The sequence below is a fragment of the Haliotis cracherodii genome, unplaced genomic scaffold (assembly GCF_022045235.1).
Source record: "Haliotis cracherodii isolate W230 unplaced genomic scaffold, xgHalCrac1.p SCAF_15, whole genome shotgun sequence".
In the NCBI taxonomy this organism is placed as follows: Eukaryota; Metazoa; Mollusca; class Gastropoda; order Lepetellida; family Haliotidae; genus Haliotis; species Haliotis cracherodii.
The window spans coordinates 21932257-21959647 of record NW_027266270.1 but is presented as its reverse complement, the minus strand read 5'-3'; the positions used below and the strand labels follow the sequence as shown (position 1 = coordinate 21959647).

At 44.1% G+C, this 27391-nt stretch overlaps 1 protein-coding gene across 1 annotated transcript in view; it reads right to left on the bottom strand.

Annotated features, from left to right (window-relative positions):
* Positions 1-20418, bottom strand: part of LOC139462378 (A disintegrin and metalloproteinase with thrombospondin motifs 5-like) — a 42835-nt gene extending 22417 nt beyond the window's left edge. Inside the window, exons 1-6 of the mRNA XM_071244056.1 lie at positions 20165-20418; positions 6176-6393; positions 5236-5322; positions 4108-4261; positions 2774-2924; positions 374-452 (exon numbers count right to left, since the gene is read on the bottom strand). Of these exons, the coding sequence (XP_071100157.1) occupies positions 374-452; positions 2774-2924; positions 4108-4261; positions 5236-5322; positions 6176-6393; positions 20165-20231 (756 nt within the window). The 5' untranslated portion in view covers positions 20232-20418. The remainder of the gene's footprint in view (positions 1-373; positions 453-2773; positions 2925-4107; positions 4262-5235; positions 5323-6175; positions 6394-20164) is intronic.
* Positions 20419-27391: the final 6973 nt, after the last annotated feature.

Sequence of the window (27391 nt, the reverse complement as noted above, 5' to 3'; positions counted from 1 at the left end):
AACGAGGCAGCATCAGCATTGCATCAGTGTGTGACTACGGCAGTTATGCAAACTTTGGCGGAACGAGATTCGAACTATACTCGTACATATAACCAGGCGACAATGATTAATGACTGGAGGTTGTTAAGGAAATAACGATGTACCAGAAAGTACAGACAAGGATGTTTCTTCTGACTCTGCAAACAAAATGTTTTCTTATGATATGTGTCGCAAAAAATATAATTGTCCTTTGAGAGAAAAACAGTTTATGCCATAAAGCCGTGACTATAAAATATTATCGTTTCTGTCTCTTACAGAAATCCCTGTCCAGTTTGTTATCGTAATGTTAACACTACACAGACGGCACTCCTAAGTCGAACTCTGGCCAACTCACAGAGTTCATGACATGAGCAAAGTATTTCTTCATTTCTGTTTTTCCTCGTGCAGCGTCGCCCCCTTCCCTGGCCGTCCATCTGAAACATGGACCAGAGTGAGTGAGTCCCCAATATCCCGTGCTGGGGCAAGAGCTGAGCTGAGCAGAGCAGAGCAGAGCAGAGCAGAGCAGAGCAGAGCTGAGCTGAGCTGAGCTGAGTGAGTGAGTGAGTGAGTGAGGTTTTACGCCACCTTTAACAATATTCCAGCAATATCACGGCGGGGGACACCAGAAATGGGCTTCACACATTGTACCCATGTCGGGAATCGAACCCGTGTCTTCGGCGTGACGAGCGAACGCTTTAACCACTAGGCTACCCGACCGACCCCGGACCAGAGTGAGACAGTTTGCTTTTTGTTTGTTTGTTGTTTAACACAACACTCAGCAATATTCTGTCTATATGACGGTGGTCTATAAATAACCTAGTCTGGACAAGAGAGTCCAGCGATTGACATCATGAGCATCGATCTACGCAATTGGGATATGATGGCATGCTTCAACCAAGTCAGCGAGCCTGACTACCCGATCCCGTAAGTCGCTTCTGGCGACAAGCATTGTGTTTGTTATATCAGGGTGTGTCTGGTGGGGTGGGAGGAAAGACGACACTGTGACAAACACATAGGTCAGACCTTCGGGTGTGGTGCTGGGCAACTCATGGACGTTAAAACTCAACTGTGTTCCATCACATGTATATGTGTGAGTATAACGCTTGTTCATATATTCTACAATGTTGGTTCAAAGAAAAGTGGTTTTATCCACATTAGTATGAGTGAATTAATTAAACATGTATACCGAGGGGCAAAGAAAGTATACCCAGTTTGCATTTATGTCCTTGAAAATTAAAAACAAATCTGATGTTTATTTTTGTTTATGTCTATTTTACCACCACTCATCCTTGCAACAGTTTGTAAACATAATCTCTGTCTGGGTAATTTTGTGTGAAGACTGCTGCAAGAAATGAGTTTGCGACCACATGACCCCTTTGAAATTTTGTAAAAATATGCCGAAAGAAAATCAAATTTACTGATTTTCAAATATTAGATACGCATCAGCAGTTGTGTATTATTTTTAATTTTTTATTCTTCAAACCAGCAGTTGTGTATTATGCGCATTTTCTTTATTAATTTTTAAAACTTTCAAATCAAACTGTATTAAAAACAAAAAACAAAAAACACATGTGGGAGTATTCTTTGAGCGTGACTAAGCCCCTGTACAGTTCACTATTCTCAATTGAAAATCAAACATATGATCAAATCAACTGAGAAGTATAGTTTCTTTTGCTCCTCAGTTTACAATATTTAGATAGTAACACATGACTTAACAAACGCACACACATACACATTTTTACATTTACTTTGGAATATTGGATTTGAATTATGTTTTTAAAGACTTTGTGTTGATGTGTGTTTTTCCTTAGGTTACTTGCGTGCGTTAGTGGATGACGCCTATATTCACATCACAGTTACATTTATCAAGTGGGTTTTCCAATGCTTCGCGGTCCAGCGGTTTGTGATTTGATCTATTCATGGTATGAAAAGGTTGAGGGGATATTGTTGCTTCAAATGGTAGAATTGAGCTGTACAAAGCAGTCGTGTTAATCCAATATGTGGTAAAAAAATATCATGATTATGTGAAAGAATTCTAAAGCTGGATATTTTATGTGTTATCGTGTGAGGTGATTCAGGTGGATTCAAGTGATATAAGCCTGAATGATAAACCTTGAGAAAGTATGTATATTATGGAGTGACTTGTACTATATTATTCCATTTTAAGGGTGTCTGCATCGGAAGCTTCCAGGGTGGGTGCGTGGGTGCGTGGGTGGGGGGTTGGGGGGGGGGGGGGTGTGTGGCTGGGGCTGGGGCTGGAGAGCAGGTAGCCCAGTCGTCTAAGGCGCCGTCTAAGAAACCTATGATTGTGGGTTCGAATCCCGGTTCGCCCCGATTATGTTTCTAGATTTGTCAGCACCATACCCGTGCTCTTGGGTTTCTGCATCACTTCCGGCTTTCCTCCCACATTAAGCTGACACGCCGCGATATAACTGGAATACTGTTAAAAGCGGCGTTAAACCCAACTCACTCACTCTGAAGCTTCCACACAATGGGAACTCGCTTAAGACGAACAATTCGTTATGCAGCGTGCCAGAAACCTATAATTGAGGGTTCGAATCAAAGATTTGCTCTGCTTATATTTCAAGGTTTGTCAACACCATACCGTGCTCGTGGTACCACAGTGGAAAACGTCCAAGACCTGCAACAATTCGAGCTTTTCCTCACATTTGACTGACCCGCCGTGGTTTAACCGAACTATTGTTCTGCGCGGCGTTAAACCCTCACTCACCCAACCATTAACATCACAACTTACACTTTGAGGAGCGAGTAATCCAACAGAGCTATGACGTCGATATTGATGGTCTGTTCCGCGTCAACAACTTCACGTTTTTCACGTGCGGCACGTGCGGGAGGTAAGCGGATCTCGTCCAGACTTCTGCTGATTATTTCTTCATACTTCTCCACTAATTATGATGAACAAAAAGAGAGGGTTATTTTTATTAATAAACAAATATAAAATAATTTTATCATATATTTGATAATATCTGTATGATCTGTGCATATTATTCCACATGATACAAAAACATGACAATAGAATTTGATGATACTGGTACCATTATACATACTGGCGGATCCACTGGGGACATTCAGCCCGTGAAGATCCGTGGTAGAGTTGGTCTTCAGCAACCCATGCTTGCCGTAAAAGGCGACTAAGCTTGTCGTAAGAGCCGAATAACGGGATCGGGTGGTCAGGCTCGCTGACTTGGTTGATGCATGTCATCGTATCCCAATTTCATGGATCGATGCTCATGATGTCAATCACTGTATTGTCTTGTCCAGATTCGATTCTTTACAGACCGCCGTCATATAGCTGGAATATTGCTGAGTGCGGCGTCAAACAAACAAACAAACAAACAAACACAGGGGACATTCGGGGGTGCGCATCCTTGTTTTTCGGAGCCACCTCGCATGTCAGCTGCGCCCACGACCAAGTATTTTCTTGACTTGGGTATTATGTGTACTCATCCTTTTTCAACATCCCGGTTACACGGGTACAAGTTGATGATACCTCCCTGGGATGATATACCCCTTGGGAAGTCCGGGTCACATCGTAAGAGACGACTTAACTGAGGATCCGGTTAACACAATGCATATGGCCTGGCCCGTGTGACACCATATCACGGCTGCGTGGTCCAAGATTTGTTTGTTTTGCGTGTTTGTTGTTTAACACCGCACTCAGCAATATTCCACCCATATGACGGCAGTCTGTAAATAATCAAGTCTGGACCAAACAATCCTGTGATTGACATCAAGAGCATCGATCCACGCAGTTGGGATACGATGACATGCATCAACCAAGTCAGCGAGCCTGATCACTCGATCGCGTTAGTCGCCTCTTACGACAAGCATAGTCGCCTTTCACGGTAAGCATGGGTTTCTGAAGACCTATTCTACCCACGACCTTACTACAAAAAGTAAATACATAGATAATACTGAAAGTACTCACCTGCTTGTGACCTGTACTCACCTGCTTGTGACCTATACTCATGATTCTGATCCGAATAAGTTTTTACATTCAGAATGGTATTTGTTTTCCAGACACAAATTTCAATATTTGCATCTTAGAAATGTAGAAATGTAGCTCACCTGTAATCTCAGCATCAAAGGGGAGGTCCTCTTTGGCTCTGATCACGTGGTACAGCTTCTCTGCTCCTGAGTGAAACAGGCGGCGGTAGAGGGGGACTGTGGACTGGGAGGGAAGGACGCGGTACTTGACGCTCCCCACAAACAGACTACCCTCCTGGAAGGGGGAATGAGACATACTTATTTTATGTTGTTAGACATTTGAGGTAAAACTCTCATATTTATGTGTTACGTCACAAACTTGTGAGTATGATTTTTATAATAATGGTTATTATTATGATTATTATGATTGTTATGATGATGATGACTATTATTATTATTATTATTATTATTATTACTATTATTTACAGATTAAAATAAATAAATGCAGCAACGAGGGTTTGGGAGATCCTGACCCAGTCAGGCTGGTAAGACTCATCGTCAGCTCAGATACAATGTGTGAAGCCCATATCTGGTGTCCCCCGTCCCCCGTCGTGATATTGCTGGAATATTCCCAAAAGCGTAAAACCATATTCACTCACTCACTTCTCAGCTCAGGGCCCTTGTCCCCTCTATACGCAGCCCAGACAGCGAATAGGACCTCTCCCAGGAAGCTCTGCCTAGTCGAACCCACCCAGAACGTTTCGGAGAATGTGAAGACTCACCAACACTACAGACCCGTGAAGATCTGGGGTAGAATAGGTCCTCAGCAACCCATGCTTGCCGTAAAAGGCGACTATGGTGGACTATTGCCGAGTGCGGCGTTAAACAACAACCCAACCAACCAACCAACCAACCTAACACTGCAGCCCTCTGCATTACCCAGAGTGTCAGAAAGGCTATTACAGCCGGAAGGGCAGAACCTAGTGAGAATTATTACCAGAATATTCGCCAAGAACTCGACGATCGTATGAGCCTGCTAATAAGGATCATGTGTGACCAGGCTTATTGTGCGACGTCATGCCCCAACGACGTGGTTCTGTGCTCATGCTGTCAACCATCGGTTATTCTAACAGAGGCCAAATTGTTTACAGGTTGGCGCGATACTGCTGGAAAGTCACTCGCTGTGATGTTTAAATAGTATCACAGTCTAACACCTTACATTCTGGATACAGATATCGAGGAATATCAGAAACACTGTTTCCACCTCACCATCTCATATGCAGCTCCAGATGGTGACACAGCACACGTGATGAAGACAGCTGCCTCGTGGACCAAGTCTTGGTAGGCCGCTCGTAACTAGAAGACAAGGAATTGTTGGAAATTGAAACAAGATAAAAAAGACATCTTTCTTAAACCGATCATATTGGGAACATGCTAAGGATAATCCATTTGATTTGTAGGAGGGTGGGGGGTATGTTTAAGAACAATATATTTCTTCCCAACGGTATCCAAGAACCTTTTTACTTACTGAGCACCATCTGACAATCTGTAAATTTTCCTATCAACACAACAAATTTTATGTTTAGGTATTTTCAACAAAAAAAACTATTCATTTTGGGCATATTTCTGAACAAACTATCTATTTAACCTCCGAAAAAATATATAAACTAAAATGAATAAAAGTTTAATAAATTAAAAAAATGTTCACAGGTGACCCTAAAAGAAAGTAATCGTTTGTCAGAAATGGTGCCACAACTTTAGAGGGGAAAATGCTTTTTATGTATTAAAGCAGAGCTGATTTTTTTCTGTCCCCTTTCTAAGACTCCCACGACCCGACACCCCCAATATTAAATGATCTGATCCCAGGTCATACTCAATGAACTTCGCCAGGTAGAGTATCACGCTCGTGAACACACTGCCATATGTGGGGCCCTATTATGGGACCCGTGAAGATCCGGGGTAGAATAGGTCTTCAGCAACCAATGCTTGCCGTAAAAGGCGACAAACAGGATCGGGTGGTCAGGCTCGCTGACTTGGTTGAAGCCTGTCATCGATCCCAATTGCGTGGATCGATGCTCATGATATCAATGACTGAATTGTCTGGTCCAGACTCGATTATTTACAGACCGCCGTCATATAGCTGGAATGTTACTGAGTGCGGCGTAAAACAACCAACCAACCAACCAATCCTATTATGGGGGGGCCCTACCTTAGGGTCATCTTGCTCCTCGCGCCTGAAGCCAGTCCGACCGTCAGCCGTCATCTCAATGACGTAGGAGGGAACACCGGGATGCACGTGGTCATTTCTGCGCAGGTTCAAGGTCAACGTTTCACCGCCAACCTCCAACGTCAACTTAACGTTCGATGGCAGTATGCATTGATCTAGACCTTCAAGTGAGGGGTCAAATGTGACGTAGGCATATTCCCCTGAAAGAAAATTGTCACGTGCGGTAATCATTTTGTTACGTTAATTGCAGAATATGTTCAGCACTGTCTTATAGCTGAGTCCACGTTTCTGTAATTGTATTAAGAGAAAGGTAAATACTGGCGAACTGACACGAACCGTTTAGATACTTGTAGAATGGTGGATGAATGAATGAGGGAGTGAGTTGGGTGTATGTCGCTTTAAACAATATTTTGGTTATATCGAATATATCATAATACGCGAGTGCCTAAAACCGAAGAATATGAGTTAGATAGTGCATTTGTAGGGTGTCTTTGTAAGACTGTTTTACAAAAATATTAACGTTGAGTTTCTTGCCTATGATTTACCTTAAATTCAACCTAAACGTTTGTAAACAGCTGCACTACTTTCTATTTGATTTTCTTGTTAGAATACGTCTTCAGCAACACATGCTTGTCGAAAGAGACGACTAACGGGTGGTCAGGATCGCCGTTACATAGCTGGAATATTGCTGAGTGTGGCGTTAAATAAGAAACCAACCAACTCAGTATGCCAAAATAAATTATAATTAGTTGTTAATGAAAGTGTTGAGGAACTTCACAGCAGTTCTAAGCTGAATTACGTTAATCAGCCTTATAATACGACAGAGATACATGGCTTGTTATAATTACGACAAAGACGTACATTTTCATAAAATATAAATAACTTGATGAATCTTCTGTAAACACACATTATTCCATGAAGCAATATGCGTCTTGGCGATACACCAAGACGTGGAACAGAAACATTTTAACATTTTGTCTTTATTTTACATTGCTTAGGGCGAGAGTAGGGGATAACATTCAATTTCAAAGTGGAAGCACTTATAGACTGAGCTCATAGTTATGCGGAATACTTTCCCCAACACGTTCCCCGATCGTCACCGCGCTTGGTGCATTTGAACCCCAGTTGGACTACGGGTACAGTATTGGATATATGAATAGAACCTTTAATTTTAGCCTGAATCGTGTTCCCAGCTGGAGGACGTTTACCTTTGTGTAGACTTCTGCCCTTCTTATAACCCCCTTTTTTCAAACCTAACTGGTTATGCATACCCGTTTTCTGCTTTGTATCATGGCGGTCCTATACCTTTTACTGACCGCGTCATGCACCTGTTTACAAGGCAAATTAAGTGCCTTGCAAGTTCTCTCATATAAGTTGTCATAACTCACAATATTTTGCCAAAATAATTTGTATATATTGTGTATTTTTGCACAAAGGACAGATTGCAGAACCACGTGTTCACCGGCTGGGATTTGTATGTTACCATTCATTTGAATTGTGTGGAGAGTATGTGATGATTTCAAAACAAGTTATAGAAATAGCTTATGTAGGGCATGTTTCATGATACGTAATTGAGCTGCGTCGTGGTGTCCAAAGCTATTTCGTTTATAGTGCGCACTGTTTCTTTTTATTTCCCTCAATACTTTAGGGTGGGGTTTGGTTTAAGTGGAATGGGGTTTAACGCCGCATTCAAAAGTGTTGCAGTCATATAGCAACGTGCATGCGCGCGCGCGCGTGTGTGTGTGTGTGTGTGTGTGTGTGTGTGTGTGTGTGTGTGTGTGGCTGCTTGTGGTTGTCCGGACTAATGTCGTGTTTATAGTACTAGCCAGTGAACAAGGCTCAATACAGGCTTCTGTCGAGTGCAACCGCTTGTCTCGAACATATATCGAGTTATCCCTAGTTCGAGACAAGCGAGTGAATTATATGGGTTAAAGAGTGAGTTTAGTTTAACGCCGCTTTTAGCAGTTTTCAAGTTAAATCACGGCGTGTCAGCTTAATGTGGGAGAAAAGCCAAAAGTGATGAAGGTCTCAACCCACTATCACAGGTTTCTGGCGTACCCGAAGGACGCAACTCTGCACAGCGAATTGGTAGAAGCGGATGACAATAAGACACACCGAAGTTAAACGTGCGGAATATAACGGTTGTTTGTAGATAATGGAGGATACAGATGACTGGCCAAGTACAAAGCGACGTGCATTTTGTACGTTGGTTAACTCGCACAATAAGCAGCTTTGCCACACACATATTCAGATACACATAACGAGCATAACACCCGGCATAAGCAGATCGATTGAAAAGCACGGCAAAGAATCTCACAAAGCCTGACGCTGGCATTATTAAGCTACGTTGTGTGAATGACCCCCACGGCGAATCGCAATATATGTCCCAACTGACCTCGTGATTACCTCGTGCAAATATCAAAATAATTTTCTTCAACACTGATACCCAGCTTCTTCAAAACAAAGTCAACGGAACCTTTGTGTAAGATTTCTGATAAATATTTAATCCCTTGACATTATTTACAGGGTGATTAATCCTTATGGTTATCTCATGCAAGAGTACGTTGGATTTTTATTTACGCTCTGGAAATCTTAACCAACTCATTACTTTGGAGTGAATGAGTGAGTTGGGTTTAACGCCGCTTTTAACAGTATTCCAGTTATACCACGGCGTGTCAGCTTAATGTGGGAGGAAAGCCCGAAGCGATGCAGGTCTCAGAAGTTTACCACTTTGGTGACACCCACGAGCATGGGTTTGGGTCTGACAAACCTAGAAACATAATCGCGGTTTTGCCAAGATATTTATCTCAAGGTTACTACGTTGTCATAGTACCACTGTACCTGTCTGACAGGTAAATGATATAAGTGTCATCATGATAACAGTGTGTGTCTGCATGTCGGACCAGACAGAAGGCTTCATGTGAGGTAATGTGACTGGTGTGCAGGTGGGTGGGATGTGGGCCTGGCAACCCAAGCACTTTCAACTGAACCGTCCATGGCGTGATCGAGAACATCATGCCCATGATTGGGTAGCGTTGCAGCTTGGAATAACCAAGTGGACTAGATATTGTAAACGTTTGCCACTTGCAGGAACGTACTCGCACGGGTATGGCGCTGATAAACAAATGATTATGATCATGACGAATCTCGGGGTTCGAACCCAATATCAGCGGATCTTGGCGTGTCAAAGGGAACTCAACAAAACCGATGTTATTGCTAAATTCTGTTGTAGAGAGGCCGAGAGAGAGTATGGTTTTAAGCCGCTTTAAGCAATATTCCAGGAATATCGAGTTTGGGAAAACTCACATGAGAATTACCGGCCGGAGCAGAATTTGTCCCCAATATCCCTTGCTGGCGCAAGAGCTGAGCTGAGTGAGTGGGTGAGTGAGTGAGTGAGTGATTGAGTGATTGAGTGATTGAGTGAGTGAGTGGGTGGGTGGGTGGGTGGATGGATGAGTGAGTGAGTGAGTGAGTGAGTGAGTGAGTGAGTGAGTGAGTGAGTGAGTGAGTGAGTGAGTGAGTTTTGTATTATGCCTTTTTTAGCAATATTCCAGTAATATCACGAGAGGGGACACCAAAAATGGGCTTCACACATTGAACCCGTGCATATGGCGTGATGAGAACGCGAACGTTTTAACCACTAGGCTATCCCACCGCTCCGGAAGTTCAGGTGGTGACAGTCCTTGACCTAGCTGATGGCAGGCCATCATGTCTCGGGGGCCTGGATACCTGCCCTGTCAAGCACAGGTTTGTCGGGCCCCTGGATACCTGCCCTGTCAAGCACAGGTTTGTCGGGCCCCTGGATACCTGCCCTGTCAAGCACAGGTTTGTCGGGCCCCTGGATACCTGCCCTGTCAAGCACAGGTTTGTCGGGCCCCTGGATACCTGCCCTGTCAAGCACAGGTTTGTCGGGGCCCCTGGATACCTGCCCTGTCAAGCACAGGTTTGTCGGGGCCCCTGGATACCTGCCCTGTCAAGCACAGGTTTTTCGGGCCCCTGGATACCTGCCCTGTCAAGCACAGGTTTTTCGGGCCCCTGGATACCTGCCCTGTCAAGCACAGGTTTGTCAGGGCCCCTGGATACCTGCCCTGTCAAGCACAGGTTTGTCGGGGCCCCTGGATACCTGCCCTGTCAAGCACAGGTTTGTCGGGCCCCTGGATACCTGCCCTGTCAAGCACAGGTTTTTTCGGGCCCCTGGATACCTGCCCTGTCAAGCACAGGTTTGTCGGGCCCCTGGATACCTGCCCTGTCAAGCACAGGTTTGTCGGGCCCCTGGATACCTGCCCTGTCAAGCACAGGTTTGTCGGGGCCCTGGATACCTGCCCTGTCAAGCACAGGTTTGTCAGGCCCCTGGATACCTGCCCTGTCAAGTACAGGTTTGTCGGGCCCCTGGATACCTGCCCTGTCAAGCACGGGTTTGTCGGGCCCCTGGATACCTGCCCTGTCAAGCACAGGTTTGTCGGGCCCCTGGATACCTGCCCTGTCAAGCACAGGTTTGTCGGGCCCCTGGATACCTGCCCTGTCAAGCACAGGTTTGTCGGGCCCCAGGATACCTGCCCTGTCAAGCACAGGCTTGTCGGGCTCATCACTCGAATTTCAATGGCCACTATAATATAGCTGAAATTGTGCAGGCCAAAACAATACACACTCACCTCATGAACGTATAGAGAACTAGATAAATTGTTCATGTATTTACACGATGAAAGCGTTAATCCTTTAAATATTCTTAACAATATATAATATGAATAGTGATACTTTCATTAACAGACAGTTTCCGTCAGCCTTGGCGTGGTGAAGGTTTCTGGTTTGTTTTCAAGGTCGTCGCGTTGAAATAGCGACCCCTTTACACGGATAAACCTTCACCTGACACTTTGGGGGATTATTCAGTTTGGGAAATTTGTATATTATCCTCCTCGGGAAGGCAATAAAAGAACAGAACGGGCGGGAGACCATTGAAGTAATCCTTTCAAATATGTTGATCGTAAACTAGGACTTACATGTTATACCAAATGTCCTTATACCAAATGTCCTGTACCAGTCTGCTTGTCACATGTATGTCATTGTTACCGACATTATTCACAACTGGGAAAGGGGGTTGGGGGTGGAGGGTGGGGGGTGGGTGGGATTTGAGGGGGCGAGGCGTGGGTGGGAGGTGTGAGCTTAGAACGGTGAACAAGCACTCAGGCGTGGACTCAACATTATTGACTGGCGAGACATGAAAGGAGAATGAGGTGGGGGCCGCGGCGAATGAAATAAGAAAAAGGACGTTGTTTGGATAAAATGTTGTTGAAATCAAAAGCGTCACGATTAATATGCATGGAGTTTTATGTCTTCATTGAACTTCTTTAATACAGTAAATTACAGTTATAACGAACTCGAGGGGACCAATAATTTTAGGTCGTAATAACCGTAGTTCGTTATGAGTATACATACAGCATATATACAACAACTGGTCGGGACTAAAAAATAGGTTCGTTATATCGGTCAGTTCGTTATAAGCGTGTTCGTTATAAACGTAGTTTACTGTACTTCATTGGGATTTACTTCTTCGAGGGGAGTGTCCCATAGCATAAGTAATATATGAAGCACTGAATATGTAAAGATAATAAGTTTGCTAAAAGATTCTTGTCCAACACTCTTAACTTAATGACATGGCCCTTATGTAGAACGCTTAGTTCCATTCGTTGCCTATCGCGTCTTTTGTGTGATCGTGCACACCAAAAACTTGGTGAGAAGCAATGTCTAAATCTACCGTTCAATTACATTGTTGATTGTTAGTTTTGTTATATATGCCATTGTTTCCGCGCATGTGCAGTGAACCGGACATGACAATAGACACCAATATGTTCAGATAAAAATGCGTCTCTTTAATAATGCGGATATGGGTTTTTCGCATTAATGTCACGCTCGCATTAATTTCATTATTTGTCTTCCCGCCTCGAGCTCGAAAGAAGATTATTGGTTATTAATAACATTATGTTAAGTCACTTGAAGTAGCAATAATATCTATCAATATCCTACAGGGCAAAGTTGTAAAAATGAATACATTTACAAGGTAAAGAGTTAAAGTATGAGTCAGTATTTTGCAATGCCAAGCCGTAACGACTTACAGTGATGTTATCAGCGTCTGTTTTTGTTGACCCCGTGTATTCAGGCAGATATGCGTCACGTGAATATGATCTATTGTATCTGTCTGTTTTACCCAACCGTGATTGTGATCAAAGACAGTTACCATGGCTAAGTATTCTGTAATGTAAATATTTCTTAAAGAAATATTGAATGATATGAGATTCTTTTACATTATATTGAAATTCAACTTAACTAGTTTCGTTTCCCATCATTGTGCATATACAACATTAAGTTATCATTAAACGTGAATATTTTACTAGATTCTTGAAATGTCTAGTGACGTCACGACCTCAGAAGATATAGCAGTCGTGATCTGGCCACGTGTTCAGCTGTTATTAATTCAGGCTAAATAGACCGTATGTTGTAACCGTGCAGCTGTGATTGAGTGAAGACACTGCTGACTAAAAAGACCCAGTGTGTTGTAACCGTGCAGCTGTGATTGAGTGGAGACACTGTTGACTACATAGACCCAGTGTGTTGTAACCGTGCAGCTGTGATTGAGTGAAGACACTGTTGACTACATAGACCCAGTATGCTGTAACCGTGAAGCTGTGATTGAATGAAGACACTGTTGACTACATAGACCCAGTATGTTGTAACCGTGCAGCTGTGATTGAGTGGAGACACTGTGGACTACATAGACCCAGTATGTTGTAACCGTGCAGCTGTGATTGGGTGGAGACACTGTGGACTACATAGACCCAGTATGTTGTAACCGTGCAGCTGTGATTGAGTGGAGACACTGTTGACTACATAGACCCAGTATGTTGTAACCGTGCAGCTGTGATTGGGTGGAGACACTGTGGACTACATAGACCCAGTATGTTGTAACCGTGCAGCTGTGATTGGGTGGAGACACTGTGGACTACATAGACCCAGTATGTTGTAACCGTGCAGCTGTGATTGAGTGGAGACACTGTTGACTACATAGACCCAGTATGTTGTAACCGTGCAGCTGTGATTGGGTGGAGACACTGTGGACTACATAGACCCAGTGTGTTGTAACCGTGCAGCTGTGATTGAGTGAAGACACTGTTGACTACATAGACCCAGTATGTTGTAACCGTGAAGCTGTGATTGAGTGAAGACACTGCTGACTACATAGACCCAGTATGTTGTAACCGTGCAGCTGTGATTGAGTAGAGACACTGCTGACTACATAGACCCAGTATAATGTAACCGTGAAGCTGTGATTGAGTAGATACACTGCTGACTACATAGACCAAGTATGTTGTAACCGTGCAGCTGTGATTGAGTAGAGACACTGCTGACTACATAGACCCAGTATGTTGTTACTATGCAGCTGTGATTGAGTAGAGACACTGCTGACTACATAGACCAAGTATGTTGTTACCGTGCAGCTGTGATTGAGTGAAGACACTGTTGACTACATAGACCCAGTATGTTGTAACCGTGAAGCTGTGATTGAGTAGGGACACTGCTGACTACATAGACCCAGTATGTTGTAACCGTGAAGCTGTGATTGAGTGAAGACACTGTTGACTACATAGACCAAGTATAATGTAACCATGCAGCTGTGATTGAGTGAAGACACTGCTGACTACATAGACCCAGTATGTTGTAACCGTGAAGCTGTGATTGATCAGGGACACTGCTGACTACATAGACCCAGTATGTTGCGACCATGCAGCTGTGATTGAGTGGAGACACTGCTGACTACATAGACCCAGTATGTTGCGACCATGCAGCTGTGATTGAGTGAAGACACTGCTGACTACATAGACCAAGTATGTTGTAACCGTGCAGCTGTGATTGAGTGGAGACACTGCTGACTACATAGACCCAGTATGCTGTAACCATGCAGCTGTGATTGAGTGAAGACACTGCTGACTACATAGACCCAGTATGTTGCGACCATGCAGCTGTGATTGAGTGGAGACACTGCTGACTACATAGACCCAGTATGTTGCGACCATGCAGCTGTGATTGAGTGGAGACACTGCTGACTACATAGACCCAGTATGTTGCGACCATGCAGCTGTGATTGAGTAGAGACACTGCTGACTACATAGACCCAGTATGTTATACCCGCTTTATGGAATCCAGACTCCTCAACAGTCAACACGGATGACAAGCACTTGTTGCATTGGAATCCCTTGGGGAATTTGTATAACTGTTTATCACATGATGATCGGCGACCCCATAGAAAATACAATAATTCACAAATACATGTGTGTGTGTATCGTAATACAATCACAGCTTCTTTTTCAAGAGAAGGTTGTCGTATGTGGATATGGTTTTACGCCCCTTTTAGCAATATTCCAGTAATATCACGACGGGGGACAAGAGAAATGGGCTTCACACATTGTTCCCATGTGGGGAATCTAACCCGGCTTTCGGCGTCACGGTGTGTGGACGAAGTACCGTTTTTGCTGGAGAACATATGTAAATCTGACAGTCATTATAACCTATTTCTGGCTATGCCGAGTCACCAACGAGCTTTCTTAGTCGAGTAGCCTAGAAGCCTCGCGTAGTTATTGGAGCGTACAAGCTCCTCCTCAACTTCTTGTTGGAGTGTGATGACGAGTAATTAAATAACACAAATAGTCATGGTATCCGTCGTTCCAAACCGAACACACCCAACACCCACAATAGATAGTTTGGATGATAGAGAATCTTTTAACACACTAACATGATGGTTTTTTTTAATTCTCATTGTAATATTACACTGAAATGCATCCGCCCGGAGATATGTAATCAAATAAATCCTGAACGAGGTGTAATCAGGGTTCTTCCTACCATTTGACTGTTATCAAAACTCCTTAACATCGTGGGAAATGTAAAGTCAACTACCGTCAACTCCGTTTCAGCTCTGCTATCTAACCGAACACGCCCCGTACACTCTGTCTCCACCGAGATTACATGCAAAGAGCTTCGTGTATTTGTGTTTAGTTCTGGGCTCCTGGTGTCAAATCAGTGTCTGTCTGTGCAAATAACTTCCATTGACGCTATTACCTACTGATCATAAATATTTGCATTAAGCTAACAGTCAGTCACATTTAAACGACTAATGTCCCTTGAGGAGAACACGCCGACGACAAGAAGGCAGCATTTGCGTCCTGGCGTCATATTTGAATATAGATCGGATATCGCCAGTTGCACTATTCTGAATGCATTCATTTCACTAGCATAGACCTTCCTGGTCTTAATACCTCCTTCACACCCACCTTTCTGAAACGCCCACCAAAGCCAGCTGCCACCCTTCCTGGTCTCAATCCATCCTTCACGCCCACCCTAGCCTGCTCCAACCCTTCCTGGTCTTAATACCTCCTTCACACCCACCTTTCTAAAACGCCCCCATAGCCAGCTCCCTCCCTTCCTGGTCTTAATACATCCTTCACGACCACCTTTCTAAAACGCCCATCCTAGCCTGTTCCCTCCCTTCCTGGTCTCAAACCATCCTTCACTCCCACCTTTCTCTTTCTAAGAAGCCCACCCAAGCCAGCTCCCACCCTTCCTTGTCTCAATCCGTCCTTAAAGCCCACCCTAGCCAGCTTCCTCCCTTCCTGGTCTCAATCCATCCTTCACGACCACCTTTCTAAAACGCTCCCTATAGCCAGCTTACACCCTTCCTGGTCTCAATCCATCTTTCACAACCACCTTTCTAAAACGCCCACCCTAGCCAGCTCCCACCCTTCCTGGTCTCAATCCATCCTTCACTCCCACCCTAGCCTGCTCCACACCCTTCCTGGTCTCAATCCATCCTTCACTCCCACCTTTCTAAAACGCCCATCCTAGCCTGTTCCCTCCCTTCCTAGTCTCAATCCATCCTGCACGCCCACCTTTCTAAAACGCCCACCCAAGCCAGCTCCCACCCTTCCTGGTCTCAAGCCATCCTTCACTCCCACCCTAGCCTGCTCCCATCCCTCCTGGTCTCAATCCATCCTTCACTCCCACCTGTCTAAAACGCCCCCCCCCCCCCCCCCCCCCCCACCCCCACCCCCCCAGCCCCCCTAGCCAGCTCCCTCCCTTTCTGGTCTTAATACATCCTTCACGACCACCTTTCTAAAACGCCCATCCTAGCCTGTTCCCTCCCTTCCTAGTCTCAATCCATCTTCCACGACCACCTTTCTAAAACGCCCACCCAAGCCAGCTCCCACCCTTCCTTGTCTCAATCCATCCTTCACTCCCACCTTTCTCTTTCTAAGACGCCCACCCAAGCCAGCTCCCACCCTTCTTCGTCTCAATCCATTCTTCACTCCCACCCTAGCCTGCTCCCACCCCTCCAGGTCTCAGTCCATCCTTCACTCCCACCTTTCTAAAACGCTCAACCTAGTCAGCTCCCACCCTTCCTGGTCTTAATACATCCTTCACACCCATCTTTCTGAAACGCCCACCCAAGCCAGCTCCCACCCTTCCTGGTCTCAAGCCATCCTTCACGCCCACCCTAGCCTGCCCCCACCCCTCCTGGTCTCAATCCATCCTTCACTCCCACCTTTCTAAAACGCCCCCAATAGCCAGCTCCCTCCCTTTCTGGTCTTAATACATCCTTCACGACCACCTTTCTAAAACGCCCATCCTAGCCTGTTCCCTCCCTTCCTGGTCTCAATCCATCCTTCACGACCACCTTTTTCTTTCTAAGACGCCCACCCAAGCCTGCTCCCACCCTTCCTTGTCTCAAACCATCCTTCACTCCCACCTTTCTCTTTCTAAGACGCCCACCCAAGCCAGCTCCCACCCTTCTTTGTCTCAATCCATCCTTCACTCCCACCCTAGCCTGCTCCCACCCCTCCAGGTCTCAATCCATCCTTCACTCCCACCTTTCTAAAACGCTCAACCTAGTCAGCTCCCACCCTTCCTGGTCTTAATACATCCTTCACACCCACCTTTCTGAAACGCCCACCCAAGCAAGCTCCCACCCTTCCTGGTCTCAAGCCATCCTTCACGCCCACCCTAGCCTGCCCCCACCCCTCCTGGTCTCAATCCATCCTTCACTCCCACCTTTCTAAAACGCCCCCAATAGCCAGCTCCCTCCCTTTCTGGTCTTAATACATTCTTCACGACCACCTTTCTAAAACGCCCATCCTAGACTGTTCCCTCACTTCCTAGTCTCAATCCATCCTTCACTCCCGCCTTTCTAAAACGCCCCCTATAGCCAGCTCCCTCCCTTTCTGGTCTTAATACATCCTTCACGACCACCTTTCTAAAACGCCCACCCTAGCCTGTTCCCTCCCTTGCTAGTCTCAATCCATCCTTCACGACCACCTTTCTAAAACGCCCACCCTAGCCTGTTCCCACCCTTCCTGGTCTCAATCCATCTTCCACGACCACCTTTTTCTTTCTAAGACGCCCACCCAAGCCAGCTCCCACCCTACCTGGTCTCAAACCATCCTTCACTCCCACCTTTCTCTTTCTAAGACGCCCACCCAAGCCAGCTCCCACCCTTCCTTGTCCTTATCCGTCCTTTAAGCCCACCCTAGCCAGCTTCCTCCCTTCCTGGTCTCAATCCATCCTTCACGACCACCTTTCTAAAACGCCCACCCTAGCCAGCTTACACCCTTCCTGGTCTCAATCCATCCTTCACTCCCACCCTAGCCAGCTCCCTCCCTTCCTGGTCTTAATACATCCTTCACAACCGCCTTTCTAAAACGCCCATCCTAGCCAGCTTACACCCTTCCTGGTCTCAATCCATCCTTCACTCCCACTCTAGCCAGCTCCCTCCCTTCCTGGTCTTAATACATCCTTCACAACCACCTTTCTAAAACGCCAACCCAAGCCTGCTCTCACCCTTCCTGGTCTCAATCCATCCTTCACGCCCACCTTTCAAAAACACCCACCAAGCCAGCTCCCATCCTTCCTGCTCTCAAACCATCCTCCACTCCCACCATTCTAAAACGCTCACCCTAGCCAGCTTCCACCCCTCCTCGTCTCAATCCATCTTTCACGACCACCTTTCTAAAACGCCTACCCTAGCCAGCTCCCACCCTTCCTGGTCTCAATCCATCTTTCACAACCACCTTTCTAAAACGCTCATGCTAGCCTGCTCTCACCCTTCCTGGTCTCAATCCATCCTTTACGCCCACCTTTCTAAAACGCCCACCCTAGTCAGCTCCCTCCCTTCCTAGTCTCAATCCATCCTTCACGCCCACCTTTCTAAAACGCCCACCCAAGCAAGCTCCCACCCTTCCTGGTCTCAAGCCATCCTTCACGCCCACCCTAGCCTGCCCCCACCCCTCCTGGTCTCAATCCATCCTTCACTCCCACCTTTCTAAAACGCCCCCAATAGCCAGCTCCCTCCCTTTCTGGTCTTAATACATCCTTCACGACCACCTTTCTAAAACGCCCATCCTAGCCTGTTCCCTCACTTCCTAGTCTCAATCCATCCTTCACTCCCACCTTTCTAAAACGCCCCCTATAGCCAGCTCCCTCCCTTTCTGGTCTTAATACATCCTTCACGACCACCTTTCTAAAACGCCCACCCTAGCCTGTTCCCTCCCTTCCTAGTCTCAATCCATCCTTCACGACCACCTTTCTAAAACGCCCACCCTAGCCTGTTCCCACCCTTCCTGGTCTCAATCCATCCTTCACGACCGCCTTTTTCTTTCTATGACGCCCACCCAAGCCAGCTCCCACCCTACCTGGTCTCAAACCATCCTTCACTCCCACCTTTCTCTTTCTAAGACGCCCACCCAAGCCAGCTCCCACCCTTCCTTGTACCAATCCGTCCTTTAAGCCCACCCTAGCCAGCTTCCTCCCTTCCTGGTCTCAATCCATCCTTCACTCCCACCCTAGCCAGCTCCCTCCCTTCCTGGTCTTAATACATCCTTCACAACCGCCTTTCTAAAACGCCCATCCTAGCCAGCTTACACCCTTCCTGGTCTCAATCCATCCTTCACTCCCACGCTAGCCAGCTCCCTCCCTTCCTGGTCTTAATACATCCTTCACAACCGCTTTTCTAAAACGCCCATCCTAGCCAGCTTACACCCTTCCTGGTCTCAATCCATCCTTCACTCCCACTCTAGCCAGCTCCCTCCCTTCCTGGTCTTAATACATCCTTCACAACCACCTTTCTAAAACGCCCACCCAAGCCTGCTCTCACCCTTCCTGGTCTCAATCCATCCTTCACAACCACCTTTCAAAAACGCCCACCAAGCCAGCTCCCATCCTTCCTGCTCTCAAACCATCCTTCACTCCCACCATTCTAAAACGCTCACCCTAGCCAGCTTCCACCCCTCCTCGTCTCAATCCATCTTTCACGACCACCTTTCTAAAACGCCTACCCTAGCCAGCTCCCACCCTTCCTGGTCTCAATCTAACCTTCACTTGTATCTCTGTTTCTAATCACTTTCTACTTTCTTCTTGTCTTCCCTTCTACCTACTTTCTACTTGTCTACCTATCTACATACTTTTTTCTTGTCTTCCTTTCCCCCCAGTTTCCTTCCTATCTCACTACTCTCTTCTCTGTCTACGTCCCTGTTTTACGTACTTTCTTCTCTTCTACCGTGTCTACCTTCCTATCCAGTTTTCTCCCTCCTCCCCTCTTTGTCTATCCTCTCTCTCAACCCTTCTACCCACCTACCCGTCTGGCTACGAACGTTCTGTGTAAATTATGCTGGGCCAGAAAGTATTGAATTACATACTTAAACACGCACATTATCGTAAATATACTTTAAACCCAAACAACAAGGGAAAACAAACACCGTAACACTGTGCAATACAAAGAAAACAGTAAAAATCATGGCTTGGGTAAAAAGGCGAGTGAGAATATAATGATATTGATATCTCTATACATACATATACCCAAATACCCAAATAAATCGCAAACTATTGGGAACTTTTGAAGCTGTGCATTGGCATATGTAATGATAAGTAAAGTCTTACCTTTAACACTCTGGAAAAGACAAATCAATGCATAGATACAGACGTATTCCCAGCGAACGTTGGCCATTATGGTGTAGATGACAGTTTCGGCCTGTTTGCGATGTTGTACTGTTACAGTCAGGACAAGCAACAGGCGACGTGTTGGAGCGGGGCGACTGATCGCTTGACGGAGTGCTCTTAATCACACAGCCATACCTGATCTGTTCATATTCAAACTATAGACTGACGGGACTCGGGAGTCTTTCAAACGCCAAGTTGTGATGGGGTGGAGGTGGTATACAATAGGGTAGCTCCAGGATCACGGAACACCGCATTTACATGATTTGCTGTTGGGGTATTGGCAGAACTAGACATATAATTATACACGTAGTTATATATAGCGGTGGGTAGTATATGCACAGTTGGACACATAGTTATGCATACAGTTATATATAACGGTCGGAGGTATATGCAGAGCTCGACATATAGTTATACACATATTTATATATAACGGTGGGTAGTATATGGACAGTTGGACACATAATTATGCATACAGTTATATATAACGGTTGGGGGTATATGCAGAGCTCGACAAATAGTTATACACCCATTTATATATAACGGTGGGTAGTATATGCAGAGCTCGACTTATGGTTATACACACAGTTATACATAGTTGAAGTGTGGTAAGGTGAGATGGGGTTTAGCGTTGCTTTCAAGATTATTTGACTGATGTATTGACGTGTATGTGTGTCTGCTTGTACTAGTCTGGACTAATGCCGGTTTTATAGTACTAGCCGAGTAGTGCTAATTTTATCCCCTTACTGTCGAGCATCAGGTAGGGTAACAACAAGTACCATATTTTATGGTCTTGGTATGACTTGGCCGAGGTTCGAACCACCGACATCCGGGTATATGCAGGACTAGACACAATGTAAGGCATAGAATTATAGTGGTGGGTATTAAATGTGTACCTGGACACATTGTCTCTTCGGTTTGTGAATACCAGTCTAATGACCTTCAGTTTGTTGATACCAGTCAAATGACCTTCAGTTTGTTGATACCAGTCAAATGACCTTCAGTTTGTGAATACAAGTTAAATGACCTTCAGTTTGTTAATACCAGTTAAATGACCTTCAGTTTGTTAATACAAGTAAAATGACCTTCAGTTTGTTAATACCAGTCAAAGGACCTTTAGTTTGTGAATACATGTAAAATGACCTTCAGTTTGTTAATACCAGTCAAATGACCTTTAGTTTGTGAATACGAGTTAAATGACCTCCAGTTTGTGAATACAAGTTAGATGACCTACAGTTTGTGAATACAAGTTAAATGACCTTCCGTTTGTTAATACCAGTCAAATTACCTTCAGTTTGTGAATACAAGTAAAATGACCATCAGTTTGTGAACACCAGTCGAATGGCCTTCAGTTTGTTAATACCAGTCAAATGGCTCAGGGTGTGTGAATACAAGTCAAATGGCCTTCAGTTTGCGAACAAAAGTCATATGACCTTCAGTTTGCGAACACAGGTCAAATGGCCCTGAGTATCTGAATGCAAGTCAAATGGCCTTCAGTTTGCAAACACGGGTCAAATGGCCCTTAGTATGTGAATACAAGTCAAATGACCTTCAGTTTGTGGACACACGTCAAATGGCCCTGGGTGTGTGAATACAAGTAAAAATGACCTTCAGTTTGTGAATACAAGTCAAATGACCTTCAGTTTGTGAATACAAGTAAAATGACCATCAGTTTGTGAACACCAGTCGAATGGCCTTCAGTTTGTTAATACCAGTCAAATGGCTCAGGGTGTGTGAATACAAGTCAAATGGCCTTCAGTTTGCGAACAAAAGTCATATGACCTTCAGTTTGCAAACACAGGTCAAATGGCCCTGAGTATCTGAATGCAAGTCAAATGGCCTTCAGTTTGCAAACACGGGTCAAATGGCCCTTAGTATGTGAATACAAGTCAAATGACCTTCAGTTTGTGGACACACGTCAAATGGCCCTGAGTATCTGAATGCAAGTCAAATGGCCTTCAGTTTGCAAACACGGGTCAAATGGCCCTTAGTATGTGAATACAAGTCAAATGACCTTCAGTTTGTGGACACACGTCAAATGGCCCTGGGTGTGTGAATACAAGTAAAAATGACCTTCAGTTTGTGAATACAAGTCAAATGACCTTCAGTTTGTGAATACAAGTCAAATGACCTTCAGTTTGTTAATACCAGTCAAAGGACCTTCAGTTTGTGAATACAAGTAAAATGACCCTCAGTTTGTGAACACAAGTCATATGTCCCTGGGTGTGTGAATACAAGTCAAATGACCCTCAGTTTGTGAATATGAGTGGAGACCGGACACTTGGATTCAGTTATTTTACAAAGACAGGACACATGACAGGCGATATGTTTCTGCTTCATCATCAGCCCATATTATAAAGGAAATAGTAAACATATCTTGTGTGACAGTGTTTTCTGTCTGCTTGTCAGCAGCAATGACAGAGTAGCTGAAACATACAGACCCACTGAGCAGATATCAGATGTAATATATCTCTACCCTTTGTTGCCATCAACACAATAACTCTTTATGGACAGTGAATATATGCTTGGCAATGTATTCAACCATTTAACCGTCACAAACCCAATAAATGGCAAATTGGCCTGAATGCACTTACATGTTCTGTGTATCGGGTCCCAGTGTCATTTTCCAATATCATTCTCATTCTGTAAGCCCAGTGTGTACAGAGAACAAACCCGTGCATGAATTTGTTTGCACACAATCTAGCTTGTTTGCTGAAAGCACTTGTTAACTCTCAAGGGAAACAGTGACAAATATCTTAAAGTGAACCCCCTCTCACGACGTCGACAAGCACTGTTGTGTTCTTTTGGCAGATGAGTCCAAACATGAGGTAGCTAAATATAGCCATAGCTTTCAGACGGAAAGCAACACGCAGATAATTTAAGTATATTCAATTGATAATAAATATACACAATTACATATCTTGAGCGCTTGGTTGCAACGTGAAACTGGGTGTAAGAACGGTAGCGGTTCTCTTGGCTGCCATTCATTCATGGTTTTATAACCGGTCTGTTCTTCCTGCTACTCCGTTGCTCAGTAACCTGCTTTGATTTGTTGACCCCAAACCCGATAAACCAGTTCTCGTACTTCCTGCTTGTGCTAGGCGTGATCTTGGCTGAAAAGACATGGGCTGTATTGGAAATCTCCGAGAGGCGCGCCCTGTATCATCACAAAGATTAAGGGGTATTTTATGTGCTCATGCTTCCATGCACAACAGGGCGTTCTCTGTGGTTGTCTATAGTGAGTGAGTGAATGGGGTGGGTTTATGGTTCGAGCTGTCTATAGGAGATGTGACACCACCACATCGTTTGCCTGCTGATATATTGACAAGATGTTGACATGTGGATTATGCAATTTATTTGGCGATACATGGAAGAGGATACATATCACGGTACATCAGTGATGTGCACCATGACACATTGGTGACGATAGAATGTGTACCATGATACATTTGTGACGATACGATGTTTACTATGATGCATCGGTGACGATAGAATGTGTACCATGATACATTGGTGACGATAGAATGTGTACCATGATACATTGGTGACGATACGATGTTTACTATGATGCATCGGTGACGATAGAATGTGTACCATGATACATTAGAAACGATAGAATGTGTACCATGATACATTAGTGACGATTGAATGTGTACCATGATACATTGGTGACGATTGAATGTGTACCATGATACATTGGTGACGATTGAATGTGTACCATGATACATTGTGACGATTGAATGTGTACCATGATACATTGGTGACGATTGAATGTGTACAATGATACATTGGTGACGATAGAATGTGTACCATGATACGTTGGTAACGATAGAATGTGTACCATGATACATTGGCAACGAGAAAATATGTACCATGATACGTTGGTAACGATACGATTTTTTCTTTGGTACATCGGTAACGATAGAATATATACGATGATACGCTGGTAACCATAGAATGTGTACCATGATACATTGGAGACGATACGATGTTTACTATGATGCATCGGTGACGATATAATGTGTACGATGATACGTTAGTAACGAAACAATGTGTTCCACGGTATATGGTAACATATCAATGTGAACAGAGATACACCGGTGACGATACAATATGTACCGCGGCACACTGGTTATACGATGTGTACCCTGATACACTGGTGACGAAACGATGAATACCACGGTACATGGTAACGATATGATACAAACAGCGGTTCATTGGTGACGATCGTCACGATATGGCTGAAATATTACCGATGTGACGTTTAACTTTAACTCACTCATTGGTGACGATACAATATGTACCACGGTACATTGGTGAAGACACAAAGTGTACCATGGTACGTCATGTCATAGAATGACACCTATTTAAGTTCAAATCTAATGTCTTGCTGGTGTCTCCCAATCTGATAAAGCGGACGTAAAACCCGCGCACTTGGCAATATCGGGATTTGTACAGTTTTGTTCTTTATGTTTCACGCGTTTTTTCATTCACTGTAAAACGTGATCGATAATCAAATACCTCTAATGTTAAACAATCCTTCATCTTGACAGTCCCCGATATGTGGATGCAACACATGTACAACAGCTGCATTACATCGTATGCATTACGCTGCAAATGAAGATGATCTGAAGCGACACAAATTCGGCCAGCCTCTCCAGACACCCAGACACCCAACACCTGGTCGGTTTAGAATGAAATAGGAACTTCAACTTAGAATATGCGGAGAATATATTACAATTAAGGGCAAAAAATACATCACCTAAAAATCTATGCTCGCTGGGTTTCCCGAAAACAACTTGATCCTAAAAACTGCAAAAGCAATTTTCAAAATACACCACCTTCATATATTGTAGTTTGGACATATTTGTTGTAAACAAAGATGATGATAATGATGATGCTGATGGTGATGCTGCTGCTGCTGCTGATGATGATGGTGATGGTGATGGTGACAGACGGCGTGTCACGGCGTGTCAGCTGAATGTGGGAGGAAAGCCCAAAGTGATGCGGGCGGACACTCTACCATGAGACCACGGAGGCGGTCGGATGATCCACAGGGATTGTGACCATTTAAAACTCCCTTTCGAAGGTAAAGTTTGAGAAGAGTCAGTTACATCGAGAAATGTTACAATCTGAGGGGGAACATCAGTGAGTGAGTGAGTGAGTGAGTTGGTTTTAGCGCCGTTTTTAACAATATTCCAGTTATATCACGGCGTGTCAGCTAAATGTGGGAGGAAATCCCGAAGTGATGCAGGTCTCAGACGTTTACCACTTTGGACAAACCTGTGAGCACGGGTATGGTGCTGACAAACCTAGAAACATACTCAGGTCGACCGGGATTCGATCCCACGATCATAGGTTTCTGGCGAGCGAACTTCGGCGCCCATGATGGGCCACCCGTTGTACATAAAATTTGGCCACAAAATATATACTGTAAACTACGGTTATAACGAACACGCTTATAACGAACTGACCGATATAACGAATTTATTTTTTAGTCCCGGCCATTTGATGTATAAATGCTGTATATATGCTTATAACGAACTACGGTTATGACGAACTTAAATGAGTGGTCCCTTTGAGTTCGTTATAACCGTAGTTTACAGTAGGATATTCCATGTGTCGAGTGAAATATCATATTTCTCTCATCGGGTGACGAGAGAAAGAAGATAGTTTCCCCCGTGGCTAAGCATACATACATTTGAATATGATTTATAATATACTTCAGTGTGACAGACTGAGGCTACTGTTGGGTCTCAAGAGAATATAAAACGGCAAGAAGCGACATTAGCTTATAAGACCATCTGTCCTTATTTTGCGTTGTCAGTGTGGAACTAACGTGAAACAGGAAGTAAGCATGTGCGGGAGGGAGGTAACTCTTGTAAGACTAATTCCGTAACAGTGTCACATTCACTGCAATGAAACTATCAATGTTCTCAAATTCAGAGAACTCGGTATTTCACACTGAAGTATATAATAACTGAAGTTATTATTAATAGTTCTGTAGCAGGTGTATATATTTGTATTTTAGTCTTTTTGTAAATAAATCTATTTCAAGTTTTTTGTTTCTGTTGAACTTTATTCAACAGAGGTGTGTGTTTGTTTTTATCCCATCATTCTAAGTCCAGGCCTCAGTGATCAATCACAACCCAAGCTCAACTACATTCTTTGTCCAGCCCTCTGCTGATCAATCACACCCCAAGCGATCCTGTGATTGGCCACATTCAAACTTTACCTTCTTGCTCTGACTAACTCCATATTGCCACCTTCACTATGCACTGCACTGGGAGTATTCATAGATCACCACAAAAGGTTAGTTTACAATTTATCTTTATTTCTAAATAGGATTAAATAGTAATCAAAGATTATGCATTATAAATAAGCATCTAAGAAGTAATTATATTTACATTGAATCACATATTTCTATTAATGTTGATGTTTTGAATGAATGTGGTTTAGAGGCTGAACTTTAAACCTAAGCTTTAGTGTATTTTAATATTATCTTGTATACATGCCAAGTTATATCTACATTAATGGAATTGCACCAACTATGCAATTTGTTATTTATTTCATTTGAAATTAGTCACTCTAAGTATTTATTCCTGCTCTTTCTTCTGCAGGACATATCATGAATGGTGACATTTCAAGGGTAACACGTTTTACACCCTTGTGCCACACATAGGGTATGTGTAACCATTTTACTTAATATGTACTGTAAGCCATTTCTATCATATCATCTAATAATAATTAGTTGTAAGTAATGTAACAGAAATGATTGTATTGCTTTGATGATGATATGATATATATTATGTTTTAATATGCATATACTATATTATCTGTAGTTTCTTATTTCAGGGTGACTATCGTGATTATTCACCAAATAAATATAAGCCTCACACCCCGTAGCCGTCTTGGTGTCATCTATAAAAAAAATCATGGATAAAGCCAAGAAAACCCGGTTACAGTTCTAGTTAAAACCTTTTTTTCTTGTTACTATTCGTTTTATCCAAAACACACTTTGTCTGACGTTTCATGTAACTAAACTTGAAAAGTTCCTGACTTCATATCTGACAATAAACAACATCACTGTCCACCAGCCTAACTGGAACATGGCCTAGGGTTTTGAATATCCTGGGAATCTTCGTTAAGGAAAACCTAGTACTTATAATT